Source organism: Peromyscus maniculatus, chromosome 23 (genome assembly GCF_049852395.1).
Source record: "Peromyscus maniculatus bairdii isolate BWxNUB_F1_BW_parent chromosome 23, HU_Pman_BW_mat_3.1, whole genome shotgun sequence".
Lineage (NCBI taxonomy): Eukaryota > Metazoa > Chordata > Mammalia > Rodentia > Cricetidae > Peromyscus > Peromyscus maniculatus.
Genome location: NC_134874.1, coordinates 57980870 through 58005724, shown reverse-complemented (window position 1 = coordinate 58005724; position 24855 = coordinate 57980870). Strand labels below are relative to the sequence as shown.

The window sequence follows — 24855 nt, the reverse complement described above, 5'->3', positions numbered from 1 at the left end:
CAGGGATGTATCAGCTAGTTGCATACCTCCTCCAGCCCACTGACTGGGGTCCCCAGAAGAATTCATGACAGCAGTTCTCACCTCCAGGTATCTGTTCACTGGTGGACATAGACTTCTATTCTGAAGGTTAGATTTGGACTTTGCTGCTGTTTGTACTCCATCCTGGATGAAAGAAACTTCAATTCAATCCCTGACACTGTTGAGATGAAAGAAGCACAAGACTTGTCTCCTTTCCTTCAAATATTTGGAGAAATTTACCATTGATGCTATACAAACAGTACGTGAAGCCAGGCATGGCAGTCCACATCTGTAATTCCAGTGCTCAGGAGGCAGAGAAAGGGGGTCAATCTCTATGACTTTCAGAGCTGTATGTTCTACACAGAGAGTCTCAGGATAGCCAGGGCCATACAGTGAGATCCAGTCTCAAAAAGAGTAAAATATATAAAATGAGGATTCAGGAAATTTTCCTATCTCATTTCTGGAATTCAACATACTCCTCAACCATTTCTCAGCCCTGCCTTCACTGATATGCAGCAGAAACACAGACTGACACCAGGTGATAGCCACAAACTGAAAATTTCTCTCTCTTCCTGAACAAACTGACTGATCTTGTATTGTGCACTTGGACTCACCAGATAGTCATGGTTCTAGAAGTCAGTGACAGCACAAGCTGGCTATCATCCCCTGGGAAGATCCGGCCAAAGACGTTAACATGCATCAGTATTTGCTAACAGCCCAGGATCAGATAGTCAGATGGAGCTGGAGGCCAGCTACAGCAGAGAAGCTGGTTCCTTCCTTGTGAACCTCTGCAGTCTCTCAGTCTCCCATTGCTCTTCAGTTGAGCAAGTCAATGATAACTTTCCCTCTGTGTCAGGGATGCTGGCACATGCTACTTCAAGGGATCCTTTTCAGCACATCAACACCAGACTTCAGAGACTTATCTTCTGCCACACACAGATACTAACTGTACTCAGTCTTACCTTCAGGTACATGATTCACACAGATTAGGACCCTGGAGTCCCTGTCGAGTTCATTTCCCCTTGCCAAATCAGTGAGCTGCTCCCTAACTGGAAGGCGTCCTAGAAAACAGTTGAGACACTACAACTCATCCAGTGCTTCACACTGCACCAGGGGCTGTCATCAAGAGATCCATGATGATCAAGGTTACCTTCTGAGTCTGACCCCAATGGTGGGCATTGGTCATAAAGAATTCCCATGGCTGCTGTTCTTGTAGAGGCAATACTCAGCATCAGGCCTGGCAAGGCCTACTTACCTTCCCACATTGGAGCAGAACAATGTTAATGTAAGGTCAAATATCAGTTATAAATGCCTCTATGAGATGGAAAAATGATGCAGAATTCTTGGATCAGGAGGTGGGAGGCACAATGAGAAGCCTGGATGAAGGAGGCTATGGAGAAAAAGACATAGATGTCATCAGATCTGCCAAAGGCCATGATAGACAAGACCAGCAGAGGACCCCACTGCATGATGCAGCCACCCTTCTTTTGCAATACCCTTCTTTAGTAGCCCAGAATCAGAATCCCTTCCAAAGCAGCCTCATAGTTCTCTACCTTGACATATGCCAATCACAATCAAGGCTGTGCTCTTCATTGCTGGCTATAAATCTGAGGTCATATTTTGCTCTGTTTGAGACATTTTTTCCTGGTCTCACTTCTTCAACACCTGCCCCAGCAAAACCTCCTTTTCTCCACTCATTTCAGGTGAGCTCCTCTGGACACACTCTACCCTCTCTACAGGTCCTCTCATTTCCTCTTCATCCTCTCCATCCTCCTTTTTCCTGTTCCTCCCCTTATCTCCATTCTCCCATCTCCCAGTGGATTTACAGTTGCTGTAGTTCTTCTGAAAGACAGTCACAAAGCAGTTTGGAGGTGATGAATGAATCAAAGAAGAGGGAAGCCTCAGATCTATGTGCAAGTCTGTCCTGTTGACAGAGGCAGCCCTTTTAGATGCCGTGGAACCCTGGTCCCACAGGAACCATGAGGGATGTAGACATTCATTGGGTCGATGCTACATGTGACTCTCAGGGATGTTCAGCAACAGTGCAGGGGCAGCAATGAGGTGAAGGATGGGGAAGATGGCAGCTGAGACCCTAACCTGGAGGATGGATACTGGAACCTATAGTCCTAACATATCATCACACAGATTTCCAGCCTGGATCCTTCCTGTTGCACTACACCACACCAAGACTGTAGTTCAAATACACCAGTTCACTTTTCCCAAATAAAACCCGAAAGAATAAGGAAAGTGCCTCTCTTAGTGACTTTAACAGACAGGACTTACTCAGCACTGAAGAGGATGGGACTCCACTGACCAATAGTGCTGCACTTTTCTCCTGCTTCACCCCAGATCTGTAGGTAAGAACAGGATGTTATTTCCAAGTCAACATCCTACGTGTGTGCCTTGACACATGGTAGGAACCATCAGAGCAGGCCCTCTCCTCCTCATTGCTGGCTATTTCTAGCTCCCTCCCACTCTGCACTTCAGGGGAGATTTGTTCCTGCTCTAGACTGTGCACGGCCCCTGTCACAGGTCAGCACACACATCTCCTTTGTTGACAGGAAGTTCCTCAGGACAGACTCTACTCCTTATTCTACACCAACTCTCATGTCCCCTATTCCTGTCTCGAAACTGTTTGCCAATTAGTCCCCTTTATCTCCTTCACCCACCTCCATTCTCCAGAGGATTTACACAGGTCTTGCTGTTTTGTCCATAAGGCAGTCACAGAGTAAGTTGGAAGGTTAAAGTGACCAAGATGATGAGCAGCCGTGATTGGTATGAAGTCATTCCTGGTGGTAGAGGCTGCTGTTTTCCATGCAGTGTGAGTGGTCCTACAAGCACAACCAAAGCTAGGAAGGTAGAGGGTCATGGGGTACATATGCTATATGACCCCAAATTGTCCCACAACAGTTCTGAAGCTGAATTGAGCTGAAAGAGATGCAGATTGGTAGCTCAGACCCAATAGCTGGAGGATGAATGCAGGCAGGAGCCTGTTGCTCTGTGTTGGAGGGAGCTGGCACTCTGGCGATCTGTCTTGGGTCCCTTCCGTGGCTCCTCACCAGGTCTGGAATTCTATTGGGCCATTTCAGTTTCCACACTTCAAAGCAGAAAGAAACATGAATGCACCTCTATTAGTGACTTTGGCAGATAAAAGTTCTGTGCCATATTCCTCCCCTGATTTCTCCTTTCTGAACCTTTGCCCCATTTAGCCAAACTCTCCTCCCTTCCTTCCCATGCTGTGGTCCCCATGCTATGCTACCTGCTTTTGCCTCAGCCCTCTAGGGCTGTACATGAACAGAAAGCTGTGAATTTGCCATCTAATGTACCACATATCTGAAATTCTGGGCCCTCTGAGTGGGTACAACTTTTCATTTAAAAAGGATATTGAAATGGTATATTCAAAATACAATGTAGGAATTCATCTATGTGGCACATCTAACTGTTCTCCATGTCGGTCTCCACTGTCCCCTCTTTTCCTTGAACCCCTGATGCAAGGGTTCAGGGCTCACCTTGGGGTGGGCAGGCAGCAGCAGCAGCAGCAGCAGCAGCACAGTGCTCTCAGTGCATGGGACATTTGCTTCCTCACCAGTTTCCAGATCCTGAGTGGCCTGGATCCAGATGTCATGGGTGCCACCTGGGGCTGGTCACTGGGAATGTCTGACCCCTGGGATGAATCTTCTTCACAGAAGCCCAGGTTCAGAAATCCCGTGGGTGTAGCCTCCAAGACTGATTCAGGAGAAGAGAGATTGCCAGGCAGGGGGTCAACAGAATTCCTGTTGACTTCAGTGTCCTCTGTAGCAGTGTTGATGACATCAGCCACAAGAGCATCTCTTTCTGGGACTGTGTTGTCTGAACCGGGCATCGCCTCCAGGAAGGAGAGTCTGTGAGGCATGCTGTAGCTTCTACATCCTTTACCTCTTTCTTCCACACCCTCCACCTTAACGTGACTCTTCCCAGCTTGTGTACCGGTTGTAAATGCTGGTTCACTGGCTCTCCTGGTCAAGGGGAGAGGGAGGCAAACAGGACCTGGAGGGCTGCTAGTTAACCAGGGCATCTGATCTTGCTGATGGCTGTCCCCACCACTCAGCTGATATTTGAGAATGTTGCATGTAGCCGTTACATGATTATCTTCTCGCCTGTGAGTTAGGGATGAAACAATCTCCTCACACGTATAGCCGATGGTGCACATGGTCTCCACGACCCTGGGCAGGATTTCTTTGGTGGCAGGCAGTACATGTTCTTGAATGGGCCCTAGCCATGGTCGTTCCACAAGCTGACAGATTGTGAATCGGTACCAGATAGGGACCATGAGTAGTCGGGCAATGATGATGTGACAGGGTTTTGACAGATGGTAGGGAATGGGACACATTGTGGTGGTGATGACCCTGTGCATACCTTCAAGGGTTTCCTCCATGTATGGAAAGTGCCCTGTGACTAAGACATATAGAACAATACCCAAGCTCCACATATCACCTGCCCGTCCATCATAGGGCTTTCTTGCCAAGATCTCTGGGGCCCAATAGAGCAAGGAGCCACAGATCTCCTCCAACATCTGCCCCTCTGTGATTTCAATTGCCATACCAAAGTCACAAAGCTTTGCATTTCCTGCTGCATCAACTAGGATGTTTTCTAATTTGATATCACGGTGTGCGATGTGTCTCTGGTGGAGGAAGTGAACTGCTGACACCACCTGCCGGAAAATCACTCTAGCCTCCTCCTCCTTAAAACAGCCCAGAGCCCCGAGGCAGCTCTCCAGGTCTTCTCCTGCCACATACTCCATAATCAGATAAGTGGTTGACAGTGTATCGATCATGTCAAAAAATCGAACGATGTTCCTGTGTTCTAAAGACTGAAGGATGTTCACTTCAGTACTGATGTCAGCCACACTGTTGGTGTTTTTCTCAAGGACCTTGACAGCCACTCGTGTATGTGTGGGAAGATGGCAGGCCAGCTTTACCTCCCCGAATGAACCACAACCTAGAGATGTTAACATCCTGAAATCCTTTTCAAGATAGTCCTCTTCCATGTGGTTGGCCATGGTGTTCTGCTCAATTCCAACCACTTTATCTTGTGGGTAATCCCAGACCCACACAATGCTAAAAGAAAAAGATTAATGCAGTTTTAGAAGGGGAGGATATAGATTTGGATTCTCTGTTATGAAATTGAGATATCCCAAACAATCTAATGATGCTCTTCAAGGATACAAAAATACTAGAAGAACCTAAACCCAAGGCAGTGGATGAGGAATCATAAGAAAGATCAGTGTTGGTATAAGTAAAGTTGGCATGGAAAAGAAAATCCTGAGATCCCTGAAAGAATGAGCTGCTTCTTTTCAAGGATGTGCCACAATGCAAACCCTTAACAAAGTTGATCAAGATTATGTAAAATAGTTCAATGAATTCAAACTCTAAACTAGTAGAATTATACATAATATACTCAGCATCTATTATAATATAGTTATAATATAATATTATAACACAGTTATAAATATTATACATATATGTTACCTATAATACACATTATGTGCTTTATATATTTATTTAGTCCAGTAAATTTAAAAATGTTTTCTATAAAGGAGAAAAGAAACCAAAGGGAAATAAAAGGCTGAATTTTCAAAAATGAAAATTGGGTAACATTTATTGAGGAAATTGATAAAATAAGTACAAATTATCACTAAAACAAAAAAAATTTAATATAATCTTATTGCATCTTGTTATTCCATGTTCAGTTGCTATCCCCTGGAGCCTGCTCTTTTCTCAAGGGAAACAGAGGAGCAGTGGATCTGGTGGAGAGAGGAGGTGAGGGGCAACTGGGAGGAGCGGAAGGAGGGGAAGATGCAGTCAGGATGTACTGTATGAAAAAGATGAAATATAAAGAAAAACTGAAAAAACATAAATATAAATATGACACAGGAAATCTAAATCCCTGGAAATCAACTTTCCAATCTCTACAACTAGCAACAATGACCGACAAGTATTTTAGTAGTTCATAAACTGAGGGAAGGCACAGTTTCAAGCACATTTCATAAAAGAGTTATTCCCCTAATTTCCAAACTATATAAGACGTTTCAAAATTATCGTAGTATCAGGCAATATCCTTGACTGACAGATTAGAAAAACCTGAATGAGGGTAATTGATAGGTCACATCAAATTCAACACCACGTTAATAAGACCAGACTGTATGCTCAAGACGTCTTTAACCGGGAACATTCAAGATTCATCAACAGCCAAAGAGCACAGCATACACACAACACTGAGGTAAGTCCTAAATCAGACATCAGTGGAATAGAATGCCTAATTCAGGAAAAACTTGGAATTAGTGAAAGTGTTACTACAAACATGCCAGTTCCACAAATACAAGTGTCACATTTTGTTCACTCCAGGTCATGAGCAGACAGAGGCATAGCCTTTGTATAATAGGAAGTAATTGTCCAATTTAATGGGCCAGGAAGTGAAGTATAGCAGATAAATATGATCAAAGTAGAGTACAGCCAGATATCAGTCATGATCAAATTCCTCATCCTACGCATTTACTACATAACATTAAATTTGCAAAATACACAAGAACACAGCCAAAAATGACAAAAAAAAGGAGTTAATAGAAGGAAAATCAGTTGAAATGAATAAAAAGGAATTACAGGGAAAAATTACTACCAAAACCAATAATGTAAATAAAGAAATGCTGGGCAGTGGTAGCGCACGCCTTTAATCCCAGCACTCAGGAGGCAGAAGCAGGCGGATCTTTGTGAGTTCGAGGTCAGCCTGGTCTACAGAGCGAGACGCAGGAGAGGCACAAAGCTACACCTTTGTCTTGAAAAACAGAAAGAAAGAAAGAAAGAAAGAAAGAAAGAAAGAAAGAAAGAAAGAAAGAAAGAAAGAAAGAAAGAAGAGAGAGAGAGAGAGAGAGAGAGAGAGAGAAAGAAAGAAAGAAAGAAAGAAAGAAAGAAAGAAAGAAAGAAAGAAAGAAAGAAAGAAAGAAAGAAAGAAAGAAAGAAAGAAAGAAAGAAAGAAAGAAAGAAAGAAAGAAGAAAGAAAGAAAGAAAGAAGTAATAGTCAATTGCCAAAAGGCCAAACTGAGAACTTGGGAATCAAACTCACTATGTCCAGATCCAACAGGTCAGGGAAAAGGTCAAGTATATGGGGGAAATAACTGAGTCCAACTGCTCTCCCACCAACCAACCGATTCTCCGAAGTACAAACAAAACTCAGCCACAGGCAGTGCCTTTTCATTGGCTAGTATCTAGCATACCTCACAAGGATTCCGTGTGATGTCACATGCAATGGACCAATCAAGGCTCGAAAAAAACCACAGTGATTTTTTAAAATTATTTTCTGTTAAATTATTAGTTTTTTTCCATTCACGTTCTTGTTCCCAAGGAAATGCCCTTAGCAGAGAGGGCTGCTATCCTTCCCAACCCCACTCCTGTTACTTTCCCAGAAGCCAAGACAGATTCATTGTTGTCACACAGTCACACATTGAACATATCTCTCCCATCCACCCTGTGAATATAATCAATGAGCCCTTCAAGTAGCCTAAATTCCAGATCCCATCCTGTGTCATGTAGCATAGGTCTCATATTAACCAAGCCTGCTTCTTGATGTTGAAGCAACTCCTTTCCCCTCAGACACCATGAAGTTAATGGAGACACACTTTGTCTGGTGGGAATAAAACTACTTCAGACACCCACAGAGTGTCCAGACCATCTTTACTAATGACCTTTTGTCTGAAAGGAAGATCTGTCCATGCATCACTGTCCTTCTGTAAGCTCTGACCATTCCCTCCCTCCCCTGATAAAAAATAGAAAATACATCCAAGAAGGAGGGAAATAATAAGTCAAAGGGAAAATTAAAGTCTGGGAAATAAAACTAGATAAAACACTCTGAAAGAATTGAGTATCAAGAAAGACTCATACAGTGACCAGGACAATTCACTGATGAATTCAATCATCTCAACATCTAACAGCAATGTTCTCCAGATATTTCAGTACCCTATAAGTCTGAGGGAAAGAACATTTTCAAATTTTTCTCATAAAAGATGCATTACCCTTATTCTCAAACCAAGTAAGTAAAAGGTAAAAACAAGCCAATATCAGGCAATATCTTTGACTAACATAAATTAGAAAGTCCTTAATGAGAGATAGCTCACACCAAATTCAACAGCACATTAAGAAGACCATACTTTGCCAGGCAGTGTTGTAACATGCCTTTAATCCCAGCATTCAGGAGGAAGAGACAGGCGGATCTACGTAAGTTCAAGCCTGGTCTACAGAGCAAGATCAGGACATGCACCAAAACGACACAGAGAAACCCAGTCTTGAAAAAAATGAAAAGAAGAAGAAGAAGAAGAAGAAGAAGAAGAAGAAGAAGAAGAAGAAGAAGAAGAAGAAGAAGAACAACAACAACAACAACAACAACAACAACAACAACAACAACATACTTCATTTTCAGAATTCCTTAACCTAGGAACATTAGGATTCGTCCACACATACAAATTGACACAAAGCAGAACATACACACAACATTGAGGTAAGTCCTATAATAGGACATCAAAGGAATGAAATGCCTTTTTCAGGAAAACTTTTGGAACTAGAGAAAGTGTTACTTCAAATATTCCAGTTCCACAAACACAACTGTCACATTTTGTTTCCTAGGGATCCTGAACAAACAGAGGAAAGAACCTTAGATCATTTCAATGTACTTGTCACATTCAATGTGTGGGTAAGTGAAATAGAGCATGTAAATATGATCAAAATGCAAAATAGTCAGATATGGGAAGTCATGATCAAATTCCTCATGCTATAGAGATAATATATACCACCATATGTGTGAATTACACAAGAACAAAGGCAAAAATGACAAAGAAAGAAATTGATAAAAGGAAAATGAGGTGAAATGTGGAAAAGGCATTTACAGGCAAAAATCAAAACCCAAACCAAAGATGTAAATAAAGCAATGAATAGATAACAAATGACAAAAGCCTAAACTGAAAACCTGGGGAATATACTCACTAAGTCGAGATCCGACAGGCTTTGAAAAGTCCAAATTTAGCAGAAACAACTGAATCCAACTGCTCTCCCATCAACCGACTGCTTCTTTGAAGTACAAAGACAAAACCCAGCCCTAGGTGGCGCCCTTTTATTGGCTGATATCTAGCTTACATCACTTGGACTCCATGTGATGTCACATGCAATGGTCCAATCAAGGCTTGGCAAAAAGCTATAGTGATTTTTTTTCTCTCACATTCTTGTTTCCAGCCACTCAACAACTAATTTTTCTCTTGTATGGTCTAATAGTTGGCAAAGATCTACTTACAGGAGGCAGGGTTTATTTAACTTCAGATCTATAGAAACACAAGTCAACCCAATGGGAGGAAATAATGGCGTGGACATCAGCAGAGTTGTCCAGTTGGTTATATGGCATTTGTAATCTCAATATTCTTCGGACATATCCTTGTCTTCTCCAAGTAGTTAGTGTGATCTTAATCATGTGTCTCAGCCGGGCGGTGGTGGTGCACGCCTTTAATCCCAGCACTCGGGAGGCAGAGGCAGGCGGATCTCTGTGAGTTCAAGGCCAACCTGGGCTACCAAATGAGTTCCAGGAAAGGCACAAAGCTACACAAGAGAAACCCTGTCTCAAAAAACAAACAAAAAAAAAAACAAAAAAAAAAAACAAAAAACATGTGTCTCTAGTCAGGCAATGTCAAATTACATTTTAAGTGCCATGACTGATACAGTCAATCTGTGGTTCTTTCTCTCCCCCAGCCTTCTCTCATTTACACTAAAAAGCATGGGATACATGAGCTTGAACTGACCTTGTTTAAAAGTGTGTGTCCTCCTTCAACGAGCGTATTCCAAAATTGACTCCAATCTCAAAATATGTAGTTGCTTCCAGAATGAAATACCTATAGTTTCTATGTTACAGAAGACACTGTCTTCCAATCAATCTCCCCACTCTGCTGATCTTTCATTCCCAAAGAGTTCTCATGGTATGGATTCCATCTGTTTCTTTCTGGTGGGCTATGAACCATTAATGAACAGATCCCATAGTCATGAGTGCCATGCCACTTGCCCTTTGGCCTTGGTCTTTAACTTCATTCTTAAAGTCCATGGAGGATCAACATCATTTGGTTGTTGTTTTCTATATGAAATCTTGGTCATTAACATTTGACACTGAATGTCTATGCAGTATAATTCAAACCCAAGGTGGGAAGGGAGGTATGCTGTGGCCAAGGCACAGCTGAAGGTCAATGCGGCATTCCACTTTGCTTTACTGGGGTTTGCATCGCTGTGGAGCTGTCCTCCCTAAGTCTCACCAGGTGGGTCCCATAGCCCACTGCTCTCAGAGTGCTTTAACTTTCCTGGGGTCCCAGCAATGGACAAGCTGGGGAGTAAACTGCTGGGTGAGATCAGGAAAGACATGCATAATAACAAACCTTACCCATCGGGGACGTTACTCATGGGCAGTTTGCTTCCACTAATGGAGCATCAGTCCTTCTTTGACATGGTCCCTGCCATGTGGGTTATCCTAATCACCACCCAGCACTGGATCTGCCAGATCTTCAAAAGTGCTCACATCCCACAGCCCACAACAGTATCTGCCCAATGACACCAATATATTCCCAGAGTAATAGCCATGTTTTCTTGTCCATCTAAGGACCTCATCTCAGTGTTCTCTATCCTTCTGTGAGTCAGGACTTGTCCAATTGGGATTATACTGAGCAGTACATGTTGGGAAACAGAGCACTGCACAGCAGGGACTCACAAATAGGTTCCCAAGAGCCAGCCAAAGCCCAAGGGACAGCCCCTGTTACCATTGTTGGGAGTTCCACAAGTAGACCAAGCTACACAGCTGTCAGATATATGTAGAGGGCCTAGTCAGTCTCATGTAGGCTCTCTGGTTATTGGTTCAGACAGAGTTCATATGAGCCAGGTTAGTTGTTTTCTGTTATCTTGGAATGTTCTTGACCCCACTGAACCCACAATCCTTCCTCCCTCTCTTCAGCAGAATTTCCTGAACCCAAAGAGGATTAATGTTTTGTTGTGGGTCTCTGCATCTATTTCCATCAGTTACTGGATGAAGACTCTCTGATGACAATTGAGGTAGTCAACAGTCTGATCACAGGAGATGGCCAGTTCAGGCTGTGTATCCGATATCACTAGACATCTTAGTTGGCATCATCCTCATAGATTTCAGGGAGTTCCCCTTGCATCATGTTCTACCTGACCCCATTATGCTCCCCTGTTCCAGTCATCTCTTTCAGTAGAGTGCCCCTTCATGCACCTCCCAACCCAAACCCTCATGCTCCCATCCTCACCTGCCCCCAGTTCACCCAGGAGATCTCTTTTTTTCCCTTTCCCAGGGAGATCCATGCATCTGCCATTGGGCTTTCCTTGTTACCCAACCTTGAATTTGGTTGAAGTCTCTCTTATTGTTGGCCACTGCTTTGGGATTGATCATTTTGGGAGGAGTTATGTTGAAAGGACCAAGCAGATGCCATAACAGGCTGTCAGTCTTCTCCCAGAGATCAGCCCTCAATTTCAGTTTCCTGAGACTTGAGCAAGCAGTTTCTGGGAGGGCTATGACATAGTCCTTGCAGTAGCTCCCTTTCTGTAAGTACTCTGACCACTCAAGGTCCAGCCAGTTGTTTACTGTCTGGGACCCCTCACCAGCTAAGAGATATGTACATGGGTCTATCTGAACATGTGAGGCCAGACACCCTCCATAGCATCTCAAGGACAGAGTCTGGGACTTGTCCAGGCCTGCCCCCCCAAGATGATAACTGTAACCCCCAACCAGTAAATCCAAAGGTTACACACCCTCACCTAATCATATGATGCCAAGGCTTGTGCCACCCTGCTTGTGGTTTTTCCATTAAAAACCCCTCACCCTGAGAGTTCAGGGCCGTCCTCCTCCACCCACTGTGTCAAGTGTTGGACATGGACCAAGCCCGGGCTTGCTTGCTATCAATAAACCCCTGTGTGTTTTGCATCGGATATCGGCTCTATGGTGGTCTTGCTCAGGGGTCTCAAGATGCAGCCACAATAATGTTGTCCTGGGTTTTTCATGTTACTTCTGCATTTGTCATGGGCTCATCTGGATTTAGTTTGTTACTTGAGTGCTTCTGTTTCCTTTGTGTTGGGGAATGTTTAGATTGATGCTTGGTGTTCCTAGTGTGGCTGTGCTAGGTTCATCTATCATCTTAGCCTCATCACAGTAATACATGCCCACCACTGCAGCTGTGCTCTGGGTTCAAGGACAGCATTTACCAGCTCTTTCTAGTCTTGAGGGATAATCCTATTACAAGTTGACCAGGAGTTTTACATTTGCTTTACAAATGGGGAATGCATGCCATAAGATACTATTGCTTCCTTAAACCTACTTAAATCTAACATTCCAACTGGTGTCCAAATTAGTTTCTACATTCACTTGATAAGGTAGCTGCTGTACAGTTACTGGATAAATTAAGTTTGATTGCTTGAAAACAGGCTTTCTTTCTGTAACCTTATAATCCAATCCTGAAATAATTTTACCCTTAAATTCTTCTGAGTCTGAATTTCTCTATAATTCATTTTAACAGGTTTTTCTAAAGCTTTTATCCTGGCACTTAAATTGACTATCTTTTTAAATTGTAAAATAAGGATAAGTAAACTAATAATATGCATAAATGATGTTACATATAGCCCATCAACATTAATCCTCTCATGTAATTGTTCCATTTTCAGATTGCCTAATGTTTTTCAAACAAAGATCTATTTCCTTCTATTCTACAGATATTACCCATTTTTTAATGTGGAGAAAATTTTCTCTTTTAATTAGATTTACCCTTTAAAATATCTGATATCTTAATTGACTTACCAAGCCTGTGTAGAACAGTAGAAATCTGAGGGAATTTCAAAACAGCTACCGAGTGTGGTTGTGGGGGGAGAGAGAGAGAGAGAGAGAGAGAGAGAGAGAGAGAGAGAGAGAGGAGAGGGAGAGGGAGAGGGAGAGGGAGAGGGAGAGGGAGAGGGAGAGGGAGAGGGAGAGGGAGAGGGAGAGGGAGAGGGAGAGGGAGAGGGAGAGGGAGAGGGAGAGGGAGAGAGAGAGAAGAAAGAAAGAAAGAAAGAAAGAAAGAAAGAAAGAAAGAAAGAAAGAAAGAAAGAAAGAAAGAAAGAAAGAAAGAAAGAAAGAAAGAAAGAAAGAAAGAGTAGCCACGTATTATTTTGGCTAAAAGCCAAACTCCAGCGACATGCTCCCACTTGAGCCAATTTGGTCCTGAGCTCTGGCATCCTTAAGCTCCGACCATGTGAATTGGTGGTTCAGCTGCAAGCAACTCCAGCTGCAGCTTGCGTGTAGCTGCTGCAGCTGCAGTCAAGTGCAGCTCTGACCTCGTGCAGCCAGACCGGTAGCTCTGACCGGGCCTGGGGCCTGTAAACTCTGGCTGCTCCGGGGTTTGAAACCCCTGGCCTGTGAAGCCATCAATAGTTTTTAATGAATTTGTGCCACATTGGGCACCAAATGTAGATGAAATTCTAAATGGCCTTATTAAATAAGAAACACAGAGCCAAATGAGGAGTTAATAGCCCAAGTGATCAGAGCCTTTAGCTTACCACGCACTGCTATCCTTCCCCTCAGAGCAACCTTCTCCTGTGTGTCTGTCTTTTTATTGCCTTTTTATTCTACCTTCTCATTGGCTCTAAACTCAACCACATGATTTCCTCATCGCTGACTATCTATATAGATCTCCAGGTCTCTATGGTTGATACTGGGATTTAAGATGTGGGTCACCGTGCTTGGCTGTGTCTGTGAACACACAGAGAAACTGCCTGCCACGTGATCAGATTAAGGGCGTGTGCTACCACTGCCAGACTTCTGCTTAATAGCTATGAACTCTGAACTCCAGGCAACTTTATTTATTAATATACAAATAAAATCACATTTCAGCACAAATAAAATATCACCATACTGTAGATGTAACCAATCGTCTTTTTAAAATAAGAAACACAGAGTCAATGTAAAAGAGAAAGCCGAGAGGTCAGAGCTCAGAGATAAAATCTTACCTCCTGCAGTGCTCCTAGCTTCCCCGAGAGAGAGTTACTTCCTGTTTGTCCGTGTTTAAATATTCTTTCTGTTCTGCCTTCTCATTGGTTGTAAACCCAACCACATGACTGCCTCATCACTGCCTGTAAGTACCGCCCTCCAGGTCTTAAAGGCATATGTCTCCAATACTGGCTGTATCCCTGAACACACAGAAATCTACCTAGCTCTTCTAACCACCATGCTCTTGCTATGGCTCTAATAGCTCTGACCCCAGGGCAACTTTATTTATTAATATAAAATTAAAATCACATTTCAGTACAAATAAAATATCACCATATTTCCCCTTTTCTATTTTAATAAAAAGAAAAAAGGCAAAAGGTTATAACTAACAAAAGAAAAACTATATACAAAAGTACAATAACTATATACAATATATACAAGTAACAAATACCTAAACGATGTCTAGTCCATTTGTATTTGACAAATCAGAGAAAATAATTCCCTTATCTATCCGATTTTAGTAAGTCCAAAATGTATCTAATTCACTTTCTATCCTAATTAATCTTCAACTATAACTAACTAATCTTCAACTCCCTCAGAGACCCAAGAAGGAAATAATATTAGCTAACAAAAATAAAAACAGGAAGTGCACAAAAGCAACTTCCAAAAATTTTGTGAGTTGACAGAAACAGCCAGCTGCCTGGACAGTCACCTGAGGTTTCTCTGCAGTGTTGGGGCATCATCTTCAGCCTATAGGCTTATCGTATCTGACAGACTCATTTGTGAAGTAGGTTGTACACAAGGTCAACAGTTCAACCTCACATTGGGTGAGAGCAGTCCATGTACCAGAAACACCTGAATTCCACTAGTGTCATGTCATGAATCAGGATTTTTTTTTTTTTTTTTTTTTTTTTTTTTGGTTTTTCGAGACAGGGTTTCTCTGTGTAGCTTTGCGCCTTTCCTGGAACTCACTTGGTAGCCCAGGCTGGCCTCGAACTCACAGAGATCCGCCTGGCTCTGCCTCCCGAGTGCTGGGATTAAAGGCGTGCGCCACCACTGCCCGGCATGAATCAGGATTTTAAATTCTGGAAATTGTTGATGGTTTTTGAATTCAGCTGTCCATTCTTCTTGGCTGTGTATATATGGCTTCATCTCAGCATCCCCTTCTTCTCCACATCCCTCTATTAAATGCCAGTCTACTATTGAGAGGCGTGAGCATTCAGTTGCTGTTCCATTGCACAACAGAAGCCATCGGCCCACTGCCTGTTCAGCTGCCTTTGAAGAAAAGGGTACTGCACCTTTTCAAGATTGTGAAGGCCACTTCAGGGATGGTGCCATATTGTCCTGGCCTCAGAAGATGCCTTCTGATAAAGCCATAACCACACTTGTTTTGGCAGGAATTGGTAGTCCTTTGTTTCGTGTTCTGTCTGTCCATTTTGTCCTGTTGATTTGAGGATACTTTGTTGTCCAGTTGCTAACTTTTGCCACAATGAAAGTTAACTCCATATGCAGTTTCTTCAATGCCCATATTTTCTCTGAAGTAGATTGGTACTGCCAGGAGCCGACATGTCTCAAAAAAGAAAAATTTGTAAGTTATTAAAACATTTTAAATGCCATATTCAGTAGATCTCTGAAGGGTTTGAAGATGACCTGTCTAAAATATATCTGCTCAATTTTAAAACATATCTAATATGACTACAATTTCTATTGTAATGTCTAACTACTAACTTTCATTTCTTTATATCCTAATAGTTGGTAATAATGTAAAGTATTTAAAACTTGTAATTATCTTTTTCTTTTCTTTTCTTTCTTTTCTTTTCTTTTTTATTTTTTTTTAAACAAGAATCTTAAATCTCATCTCCTTTGCTTAGCCTTTTTCCTAACCCTTGACAACAACTTGTAACCAACCCCCCTAAAACAATGAAAATTATCCCAGACCCAAAACCCATTAAAAGAACCAAAAAAAAAAAAAAAAAAAAAACCACCCGCCCCACACCACTTCTTTGGGAATGTGGGAGTCATTCGTAAAATTGCTTCCTGCTGGGTATGGGCGAAGTTATCTTTATCCTGAAAGAAAAATTTTAGGTTAATTGTCAAATTCTAGGAAAGGTAACTATATCCTTCATTATTATCCAGTCCGTGTGTATTGCCAAAGTTCAGGGTTTATCTCAAGTCCTTATTCAAGTAGTCTGTGAGACTGGATCATCTCAACTAGTCATCTCAAAATTGCTCTGAGCACCTTGTAGTTCAAAACTGATCTGTAGATGATGTTTGTCAGTTTAGTGATATTATTATTGTCCACGTGGAATTGTTGTTGTTGTTGTTGTTGTTGTGGGGCCCCATCTTCGTTCCGGAGACTTCAGTTGATGTTAGGCCTGGCTGTGATTTCCTGCAGAAAACTGATAAGAGACTCGAACACAAAGACACATATATGCAGCTGATTGAAGCCTTCTTTCTAGAATTAGTTAGTACTCTATCTGACCATTCATATCTTAACAAAGTTTAAAATGTATATATATATATATTAATCTTGTAAATTTTGATATAAAATTTATACTTTAAGAAAAGTTTAAAGAATCAGAATAGAATCAAAGAGTTGAGATTAGTAATAGAATAGTCCCTTAATTAATTTGGCTTTTGTCCTGTCCCATAGCAGAAAATGGCTCTTTCCGGCATGATACAGGGAGTTTGCATTTTCCTTTTAACAACATGCTTGAGTTTAAAGAAGGAGAGAGCCATTCTCCAACTCCAAAGTCAGCTTTAAATTTTAATTGAACTGGGACTATTAGAAAACCAATAGTGTTAAATCTTTAGAGAAAAGCAGAAACAAACATTTAAGAAGACATAAAATTTTTTAGATAATATATACCCATATGCCATATACTCCCATATACTCTGTTTCCTGGGATAGATGATTTGTCCCTTTTCTTCAGTTGTCTCATTTGTCTTGTGTCCTTCAGATTCCTTAACCTTCATTCTCCTAAAAGACAAAAACAAAAACCTTCCCCCAAGACTAATTTTGGGGATGTTCCTTTTTGGCAAGTTATTATCTGATTAAATGAAAAGACATGTGTTACAGGTACAAGTTAGTTTAAATTGGATGTTCATGCTGGTTGATGAACTATCACCTCCTCTAATTAAGAGGTTTTTCTTGTTCAAATCGAACCTTTATCAATTTTGATGGTACCCACAGCTTATCTTCTCCTGTAGAAACAAAAGCAAAACCTCGTCCCCAACGTAATACATACCCTGGCTTACATTCTGAGGTCAGCACATCCTTAAAATATATAGGCTGATTTAATTCTGTAGTTTTTTCTATTACCCAATGTCTCTCTGCAGCTGTTGTTCCTTTCTCATTGGCATTCAGAAAATTCAAAGTTAATAGAGAATTATGCAGTCTATTTCTGGGGGTTTTTGTTACTCCTTTCTGTTTATTTAGCATATCCTTTAGAGTTCTGTTTGATCTTTCTATAACTGCTTGACCTGTAGGATTATGTGGTATACCTGTAATATGCTTTATATTGTAATAAGCAAAAAACTGTTTCATTTTAACAGAGACATATGATGGAGCATTGTCAGTTTTGATTTGTGCAGGTATACCCATGATGGCCATAACTTCTAGCAAATGAGTGATTACAGAATCAGCTTTTTCAGAACTCAAAGCAGTTGCCCACTGAAATCCTGAATAAGTATCAATGGTGTGGTGTACATATTTCAATTTTCCAAATTCTGCAAAGTGAAACACATCCATCTGCCAGATTTCATTCCTCTGAGTACCCTTTGGGTTACATCCTGCTGGTAATGGCGTTTGATTATAGAAGGAACAAGTAGGACATTTCTTTACTATTTCTTTGGCTTGTTGCCAGGTTATGGAAAAATCTTTTTTTAAACCTTTACTATTGACATGATGTTTTTTATGAAATTCTGAGGCCTCCAGCACATTTCCTATCAATAATTTATCAATCTCATCATTGCCTTGTGCTAAAGGGCCTGGCAGACCAGTATGAGATCGGATGTGAGTTATATATAAAGGATGACTCCTTTTCCTGATTGTATCTTGTAATTGAATAAATAGTGAAGTTAATTCTGAAGCATCAGGGATAAATTCTGCAGTCTCAATATGTAATACCACTCTTTCAGCATACTGAGAGTCAGTTACTATGTTGAGAGGTTCTGAAAAATCCATTAATATCAACAGAATAGCATACAATTCTGATTTTTGCACTGAATTATAAGGACTTTGTACCACTTTACTTAAATTTTCTGATTTGTAACCTGCCTTTCCTTGTTTGTTGGCATCTGTATAAAATGTACGAACTCCAGATATGGGTTTTTGCCGTACAATTCGAGGCAAGATCCAATCAGCTCTCTTTATAAAATCAATTCTGTTGCTTTTGGGATATTTGCTGTTAATTTCTCCCAAAAAATTACTGCAAGCTTTTTGCCAAGGTTCACTTTCTGTCCATAATTTTTCAATGTCCTCCTTAGTTAAAGGTACAACAATTTCTGCTGGGTCTATTCCTGCTAACTGACGAAGTCTCAATTTTCCTTTCCAAATCAAGTCAGAGATTTTTTTCCCCATAAGTTTTTAATTTTTTATTTGGTTTATTTGGTAAAAATATCCATTCCAATGTAATATCTTCCCTCTGCATTAATATTCCAGTAGGGGAATGCCTAGAAGGTAAAATAACCAAAATGCAATCCAGCTTTGGATCAATACGATCCACGTGCCCTTCATGTACTTTCTTTTCTACCAAGGCCAATTCTTTCTCAGCTTCAGGTGATAATTCTCTTGGACTATTTAAGTCCTTGTCACCTTCTAAGGTTTTGAACAAATTAGTCAGTTCATCATTTTTTACCCCAACAATAGTTCGTAGATGAGAAATATCTCCAAATAATCTTTGAAAGTCATTAAGAGTCTGTAGTCTATCTCTCCTAATTTGCACCTTTTGGGGTCTAATTTTTTGTAGCTCTATTTTATATCCTAAATAATTAATAGAATCTCCTCTTTGTATTTTTTCAGGAGCAATTTGTAATCCCCAGCAAGGCAAAATTTTCTTTACTTCTTCAAACATTCTTTCTAAAGTATCTGCATTTGAGTCAGCTAGTAAAATATCATCCATATAATGATAAATTATAGATTTAGGAAATTTTTTACGTATCACTTCCAATGGCTGTTGTACAAAATATTGACAGAGAGTTGGGCTATTTAACATTCCCTGTGGGAGGACCCTCCATTGAAATCTTTTAACCGGTTGAGAATTATTATAAGTAGGCACTGTGAAAGCAAATCTTTCTCTGTCTTTTTCTTGTAAGGGTATTGAAAAGAAACAGTCTTTTAAATCAATAACTATGAGAGGCCATCCTTTTGGTAACAGAGTAGGCAAAGGAATTCCAGATTGTAGAGAGCCCATTGGCTGAATTACTTTGTTAATAGCTCTAAGGTCTGTTACCATTCTCCATTTACCAGATTTCTTTTTAATAACAAATACAGGAGAATTCCAAGGGCTGGTTGACTGTTCAATATGCTGAGCATTTAGCTGTTCTTCTACCAGCTCTTCTAAAGCCTGGAGTTTCTCTGTTGTTAAAGGCCATTGCTGAACCCATACAGGCTTGTCTGTTAACCATTTTAAAGGTAGAGCTGTTGGTATTTTTGGAGGATTATCAGTTGTTGTGCCCTGTTCTTATATAATATGGATGGCTGGTGACCACTCAAAATAATGCCTTCTAATATTTCTCTCAGAAACATGTGCTAGTTTATGATTTGTTTCTGAGATTGGAGGGATTTTAATCTGAGTATTCCATTGTTGCAACAAGTCTCGACCCCACAGGTTCATAGCTATGTTAGCGACATATGGTTTTAATTTTCCTCTCTGTCCTTCTGGACCTATACATGCCAGCCATCTTGCACTCTGTTTCACTCCAGATAATGTCCCAATTCCTAACAGTTGAACATTTACCTCCTGAAGAGGCCAAGCTGGATGCCAAAATTCTGGTGCAATTATGGTAATGTCCGCACCTGTGTCTACCAGACCAGACAACAAAACACCATTTATTTTTATCGTTAATTTTGGTCTCTGTTCATTAATAGAAGTTTGCCAAAAAATTTTCTTTATGTTTTCTCCTGAATTTTCTATTCTCTCTTTTTCATCATCCTGACCAGCATGATTTATTCCAATAGTCATTTGGTTATTTAATCGCTCAGAGCAGGGATTTCCTCTACAGCTGCAGGAAAGGTTTGAACTGGTTTTGCTATGGGGGCCTGCATGAGGCCCCTCCAGGAGTTTCCCAAAAACTGAGGCAAAGGATTACCCTGTCTGTCCTTTGTTGATCTACATTCGTTGGTCCAGTGTTTTCCCTTACCACACCTTCTGCATACTCCAGAAGGAAGGGGCATTCTGTTGCCATTGTTCCTTGAAGAAATATTGCTTCTAGGAATGACCTGTTTACAGTCCCTTTTAAAATGTCCTTGCTTTCCACACCCAAAACATCTAAGACTCCTCAAACCTTTTGAAATTACTTCTCCTACCCACGTATCATCATGCTCATCAGCCTCAACATTAATTGTTTCTCTAATCCAATCTTCCAAAGGTGCAGATCTTGCCCTTAACGGCCTGATTATTCTTTTGCATGCTGCATTCGCATTCTCAAATGCCAAAGCTTCAATTATTGCCTTACTAGCTTCTGATCCTGAGACCATTCTGTTTACTGCTGAAGCCAGTCTTTCTAAAAAATCTGTGAAAGATTCTTTTGGGCCTTGCATAACCTTTGTGAATGACTCAGGTTTTTTTCCTGGTTCCTCAACTCTGTCCCATGCATTCAAGGCTGCCATTCGACATAAAATTACGGTTTGAACATCATATAAACATTGTGTTTGTATTGAAGCATATTGGCCTTCTCCAATAAGCTGATCCTGACAAACTTGTATTCCTTTATCCGTCCATTGTTTTTCTACGTTTCTAGCTTCATCCTTAAACCATGTTAGAAATTGAATTCTCTGGCTGGGTTCCAGAACAGTTTGTGCAAGGTCCCGCCAGTCCTGTGGTATAATCCTATTATATGTTGACCAAGAGTTTAACATTTGCTTTACATATGGGGAATGCATGCCATAAGATACTATTGCCTCCTTAAACCTTTTAAAATCCATCAGTTCAATTGGAGCCCAGATATTTTGTGTAGCCATTTGATCAGGCATCTGCTGTGCGGTTACAGGATAAATTAAGGGTGGCTGTGTGAAAACAGGCTTTCTTTCTGTAACCTTATGATCCAAACTTGAACCAACTTCACTGTTAATTTCTCCTGTCTGAATTTTTACAGGTTTAACAGGTTTTTCTAAAGCTGTTATCCTGGCACTTAAATCGACTATCTTTTTAAATAGTAAAATGAGAATAAGCATGGTGATAAACTGCATAATTCCCATAATACTAATCTTTTCATATAGTTGTTCCATTGTCAGACTGCCTAAAATTTCAAACAAAACCCAATTTTCTTCCAATGTACACAGGAAACCCATTTTTTTAAATGTGGAAAAAATTTGTCTTTTAAATAGTTTCCTTTATGACTTACCAAATCTGCATAGAACAGTAGAAATCCGAGCGAATTTCAAAACAGCCACCTAGAGTCCTAGGTGTAAATCCAGCGAGAGAGAGAGAGAGAGAGAGAGAGAGAGAGAGAGAGAGAGAGAGAGAGAAACAGAGAGACAGAGAGAAAGCAAGAGAGAAAGCAAAAACGAAAGCGAAAGCGAAAGTGAAAGTGAAAGTGAAAGTGAAGGGGTAGCCGGCTAAAGCTTAAAGCCAGCCACTTGTTCCCTCTTGAGCCGAGTCAAGGCTTGGCTTTACAGGCAGGGGCCCTGTTTAGCAGGGCAGGCCTGAGCTGTTTGTAGCACTGGCTTTAAGCAGGCAGCTCACAGTCCAGCCTGAGCCCAAGCAGACCTGGGCCGGGGCTAGGGAGCCGGCCCCAAGCAGTTTTTAATGGATTCTTGTCACGTTGGGCGCCAGATGTAGATGTAACCAATCGTCTTTTTAAAATAAGAAACACAGAGTCAATGTAAAAGAGAAAGCCGAGAGGTCAGAGCTCAGAGATAAAATCTTACCTCCTGCAGTGCTCCTAGCTTCCCCGAGAGAGGGAGGTACTTCCTGTGTCTCTGTTTAAATAATCTTTCTGTTCTGCCTTCTCATTGGTTGTAAACCCAACCACATGACTGCCTCATCACTGCCTGTAAGTACCGCCCTCCAGGTCTTAAAGGCATATGTCTCCAATACTGGCTGTATCCCTGAACACACAGAAATCTACCTAGCTCTTCTAACCACCACGCTCTTGCTATGGCTCTAATAGCTCTGACCCCAGGGCAACTTTATTTATTAATATAAAATTAAAATCACATTTCAGTACAAATAAAATATCACCATACCATACAGGGCTCACTGGTCATCCAATCTGACCAAACTGATTCAGAGAGAGATCCTGTCTCAAAAATAAAGCAGAGATCAATTGAGGACACTTCAGTTGACCTCTGGCCTCCACATAAATGAGCACCAGCACACATGAAAACACAAAAACTAGCCAGATAGTGGTAGTGTACACCTTTTAGTCCTAGCACTTGGGAGGCAGAGGCTGGTGGATCTCTGAGTTCAAGGATTGCCTGGTGTACAGTGCTAGTTCCAGGTTAGCCAGGACTACACAGAGAAACCTTGTCTCAGAAAAAAAAAAAAACACAAATAAAAAACAAACCAAAATACCATCATTCTGTCACTCACACTCATCAGTTAGTGTGATAACAGGAACTAGAAAGAAGAAGACCTTCAGTTTTTCTCCAGGAAGACATTTGGTGTCTAGTGTGAAAGGTAGAGAGACTCACATATTCTTGGAGAGACTAGAACCAGCCACCCCACGTGGAGGAAAGAGTGCTGACACCACAGATTCAGGGATGCAGTTTAGATACCTTGCACAAAGTCCCAGAGAGCTCACATGGACACTCAGTGTGTCCTTTCTAAGGGTAGAGATTAAATCCAGCATCTGTTTCTTATGTGGAATGTTGGAAGTTTTACCTCCTCTAACCTGATCAGTTTGGAAAATCATGAGAATAAATTTAAAATTAGTGGTAAAAAGAAAGAAAGAAAACTGGTATTTTGCCTGACTTAGTTTTTGCTGTCATTTTTTGAAACAAGGTCTCCCTAGGTAACTTAGGCTGATTTTGTCCTCACAGTCCACCTGTATCAGCTTCTCATGCCCCATGACACCCAACTGCACTTAAGTCTTCTGTAAGATGGGATGGCCTTAACAGCACTAGAAGGGCTTTCAAGAAGGCACTTGAAACACAGAGGGGTGGGTACTGTCTGGGAGATTCCCTGGAGGTCAGTGTGGCTGAATGAGGTTGATCAACTGATACTGACTGCAGCGGAGAACACAGAAGGGTTTTCTGAAATACTTCCATTCATTTCCCAAGCAACAAAGCTGGCATAGCCAAAGGCTGTAAAACTATGGATGATTTCCCTCTAGTAATGATTGTGTCTTTTGTGGGTCTAATACAGGAAGAAGCTCATGGTTGGATGCATTGTTTGAACATGTGATCTGCAGCATGTCTGGAGAGATGGGGCTCTATACTAGACTGCAGCTATCCTCAAGACTTGTATTTTGAGATTTGTAGCTTCCTGGCTGCTCTAATATTGATTTACATCTTTTTTAGTATTTTCTTTGAATTTTTCTAGTATCATCAAGTATTGTTTGTGACTACTATTTTTGTCATTCTCCTGTCAATATTGTTGTAGTTTGGATGAGAGTGGCCCCCATAGACTAATATATTTGAATGCTTGGTTCCCAGTTGCTGGACTGTTGGAAAGGATGAGGTGTGGTCTTGTTGGAGTAGATGTGGCCTTGGTGTGGAGAATGTGTGCCAACAGAGGTGGACTTTGAAGTTTCAAAAGCTCACACCAGGCCATCTCTGTCTCTTTGCCTGCTGCCTGTGGATCAGGATATAGCCCTCAGCTTCTTCTCTAGCACCATGTCTGCCTACATGCTGTGATGCTCCCCATTGAGATGATAATGAACTATGTCTTTGAAACTTAAGCCCTCAGTTAAACTCTTTCCTTTAAATTAGCTGCCTGGGAAGTGGTGGCTCATGCCTTGGATCCCAGCTCTTTGGAGACAGAGGTAGGTGAATCTCTGAGTTAAGGCCAGCTGGTCTACAAAGTGAATTCATGAGAAGTTCTTTTTTACAGAGCCAGCTTCCATGCTTCCTTCTTTTTTTTTTTTTTTTTTTTTTTGGTTTTTCGAGACAGGGTTTCTCTGTGTAGCTTTGCGCCTTTCCTGGAGCTCACTTGGTAGCCCAGGCTGGCCTCGAACTCACAGAGATCCGCCTGGCTCTGCCTCCCGAGTGCTGGGATTAAAGGCGTGCGCCACCAACGCCCGGCCCATGCTTCCTTCTTAATCATCGATGCTTTCCTTACCTAACTTTGGTTTTCTGCACCCTACTCTTTGATTGTGTAGACACCCCCTTGTCTACCCCACACCCAGGCAGGCAAGACCCTCCTTGTACTACTGGATCTCATTTGAAGTTGCCATAATTTTCTTTTCCAGTATAATATGTAGACACCTCCATGTGCCCCATGCAGTGATTTTAGACTAAATGACTCAGGAAGGGAATAAAAGGGTGTAAACTAAAGTGGAAGAACACATGAAGCTTCTGATGCCAGATAAGAATGGAACACTTTAGCCTTTGGTGCCCAATCCATTGACCAGTCAGCCATTTTTATTTTATGTTGACTGTCATGATGGATTCTGAAAGGAAAACAATATCTCTGCCCTTTATAAACATCAAGT

The 24855-nt window shown here is 41.3% G+C and overlaps 2 protein-coding genes across 2 annotated transcripts in view; one reads left to right on the top strand and one right to left on the bottom strand.

Moving 5' to 3' along the window:
* The window catches only part of LOC107400489 (disks large homolog 5-like), a 127838-nt gene that overhangs the window by 53283 nt on the left and 49700 nt on the right, over positions 1 to 24855 (top strand). The gene's annotated exons all lie outside the window — the stretch shown is intronic.
* Positions 985 to 9080, bottom strand: LOC102928116 (putative sperm motility kinase W). Its single transcript, XM_076561412.1, has 6 exons — positions 9027 to 9080; positions 3528 to 5114; positions 2688 to 3115; positions 2302 to 2369; positions 1274 to 1408; positions 985 to 1079 (listed from the first exon to the last, which is right to left on the bottom strand). Exons 2-3 carry the CDS (start codon positions 5054 to 5056, stop codon positions 3091 to 3093), a joined length of 1554 nt encoding a protein of 517 aa, XP_076417527.1. The 5' UTR covers positions 5057 to 5114; positions 9027 to 9080; the 3' UTR covers positions 985 to 1079; positions 1274 to 1408; positions 2302 to 2369; positions 2688 to 3090.

What these genes read in the sequence shown, in the direction of transcription:
- LOC102928116 (XM_076561412.1), bottom strand. Translation starts at nt 5,056, where the DNA reads ATGGCCAACCACATGGAAGAGGACTATCTTGAAAAGGATTTCAGGATG. An exon ending in TGCTGCCTGCCCACCCCAAG is followed by an intron (nt 3,116 to 3,527) that starts GTGAGCCCTGAA and finishes TCTGCTTTGAAG; the next exon opens with TGTGGAAACTGAAATGGCCC.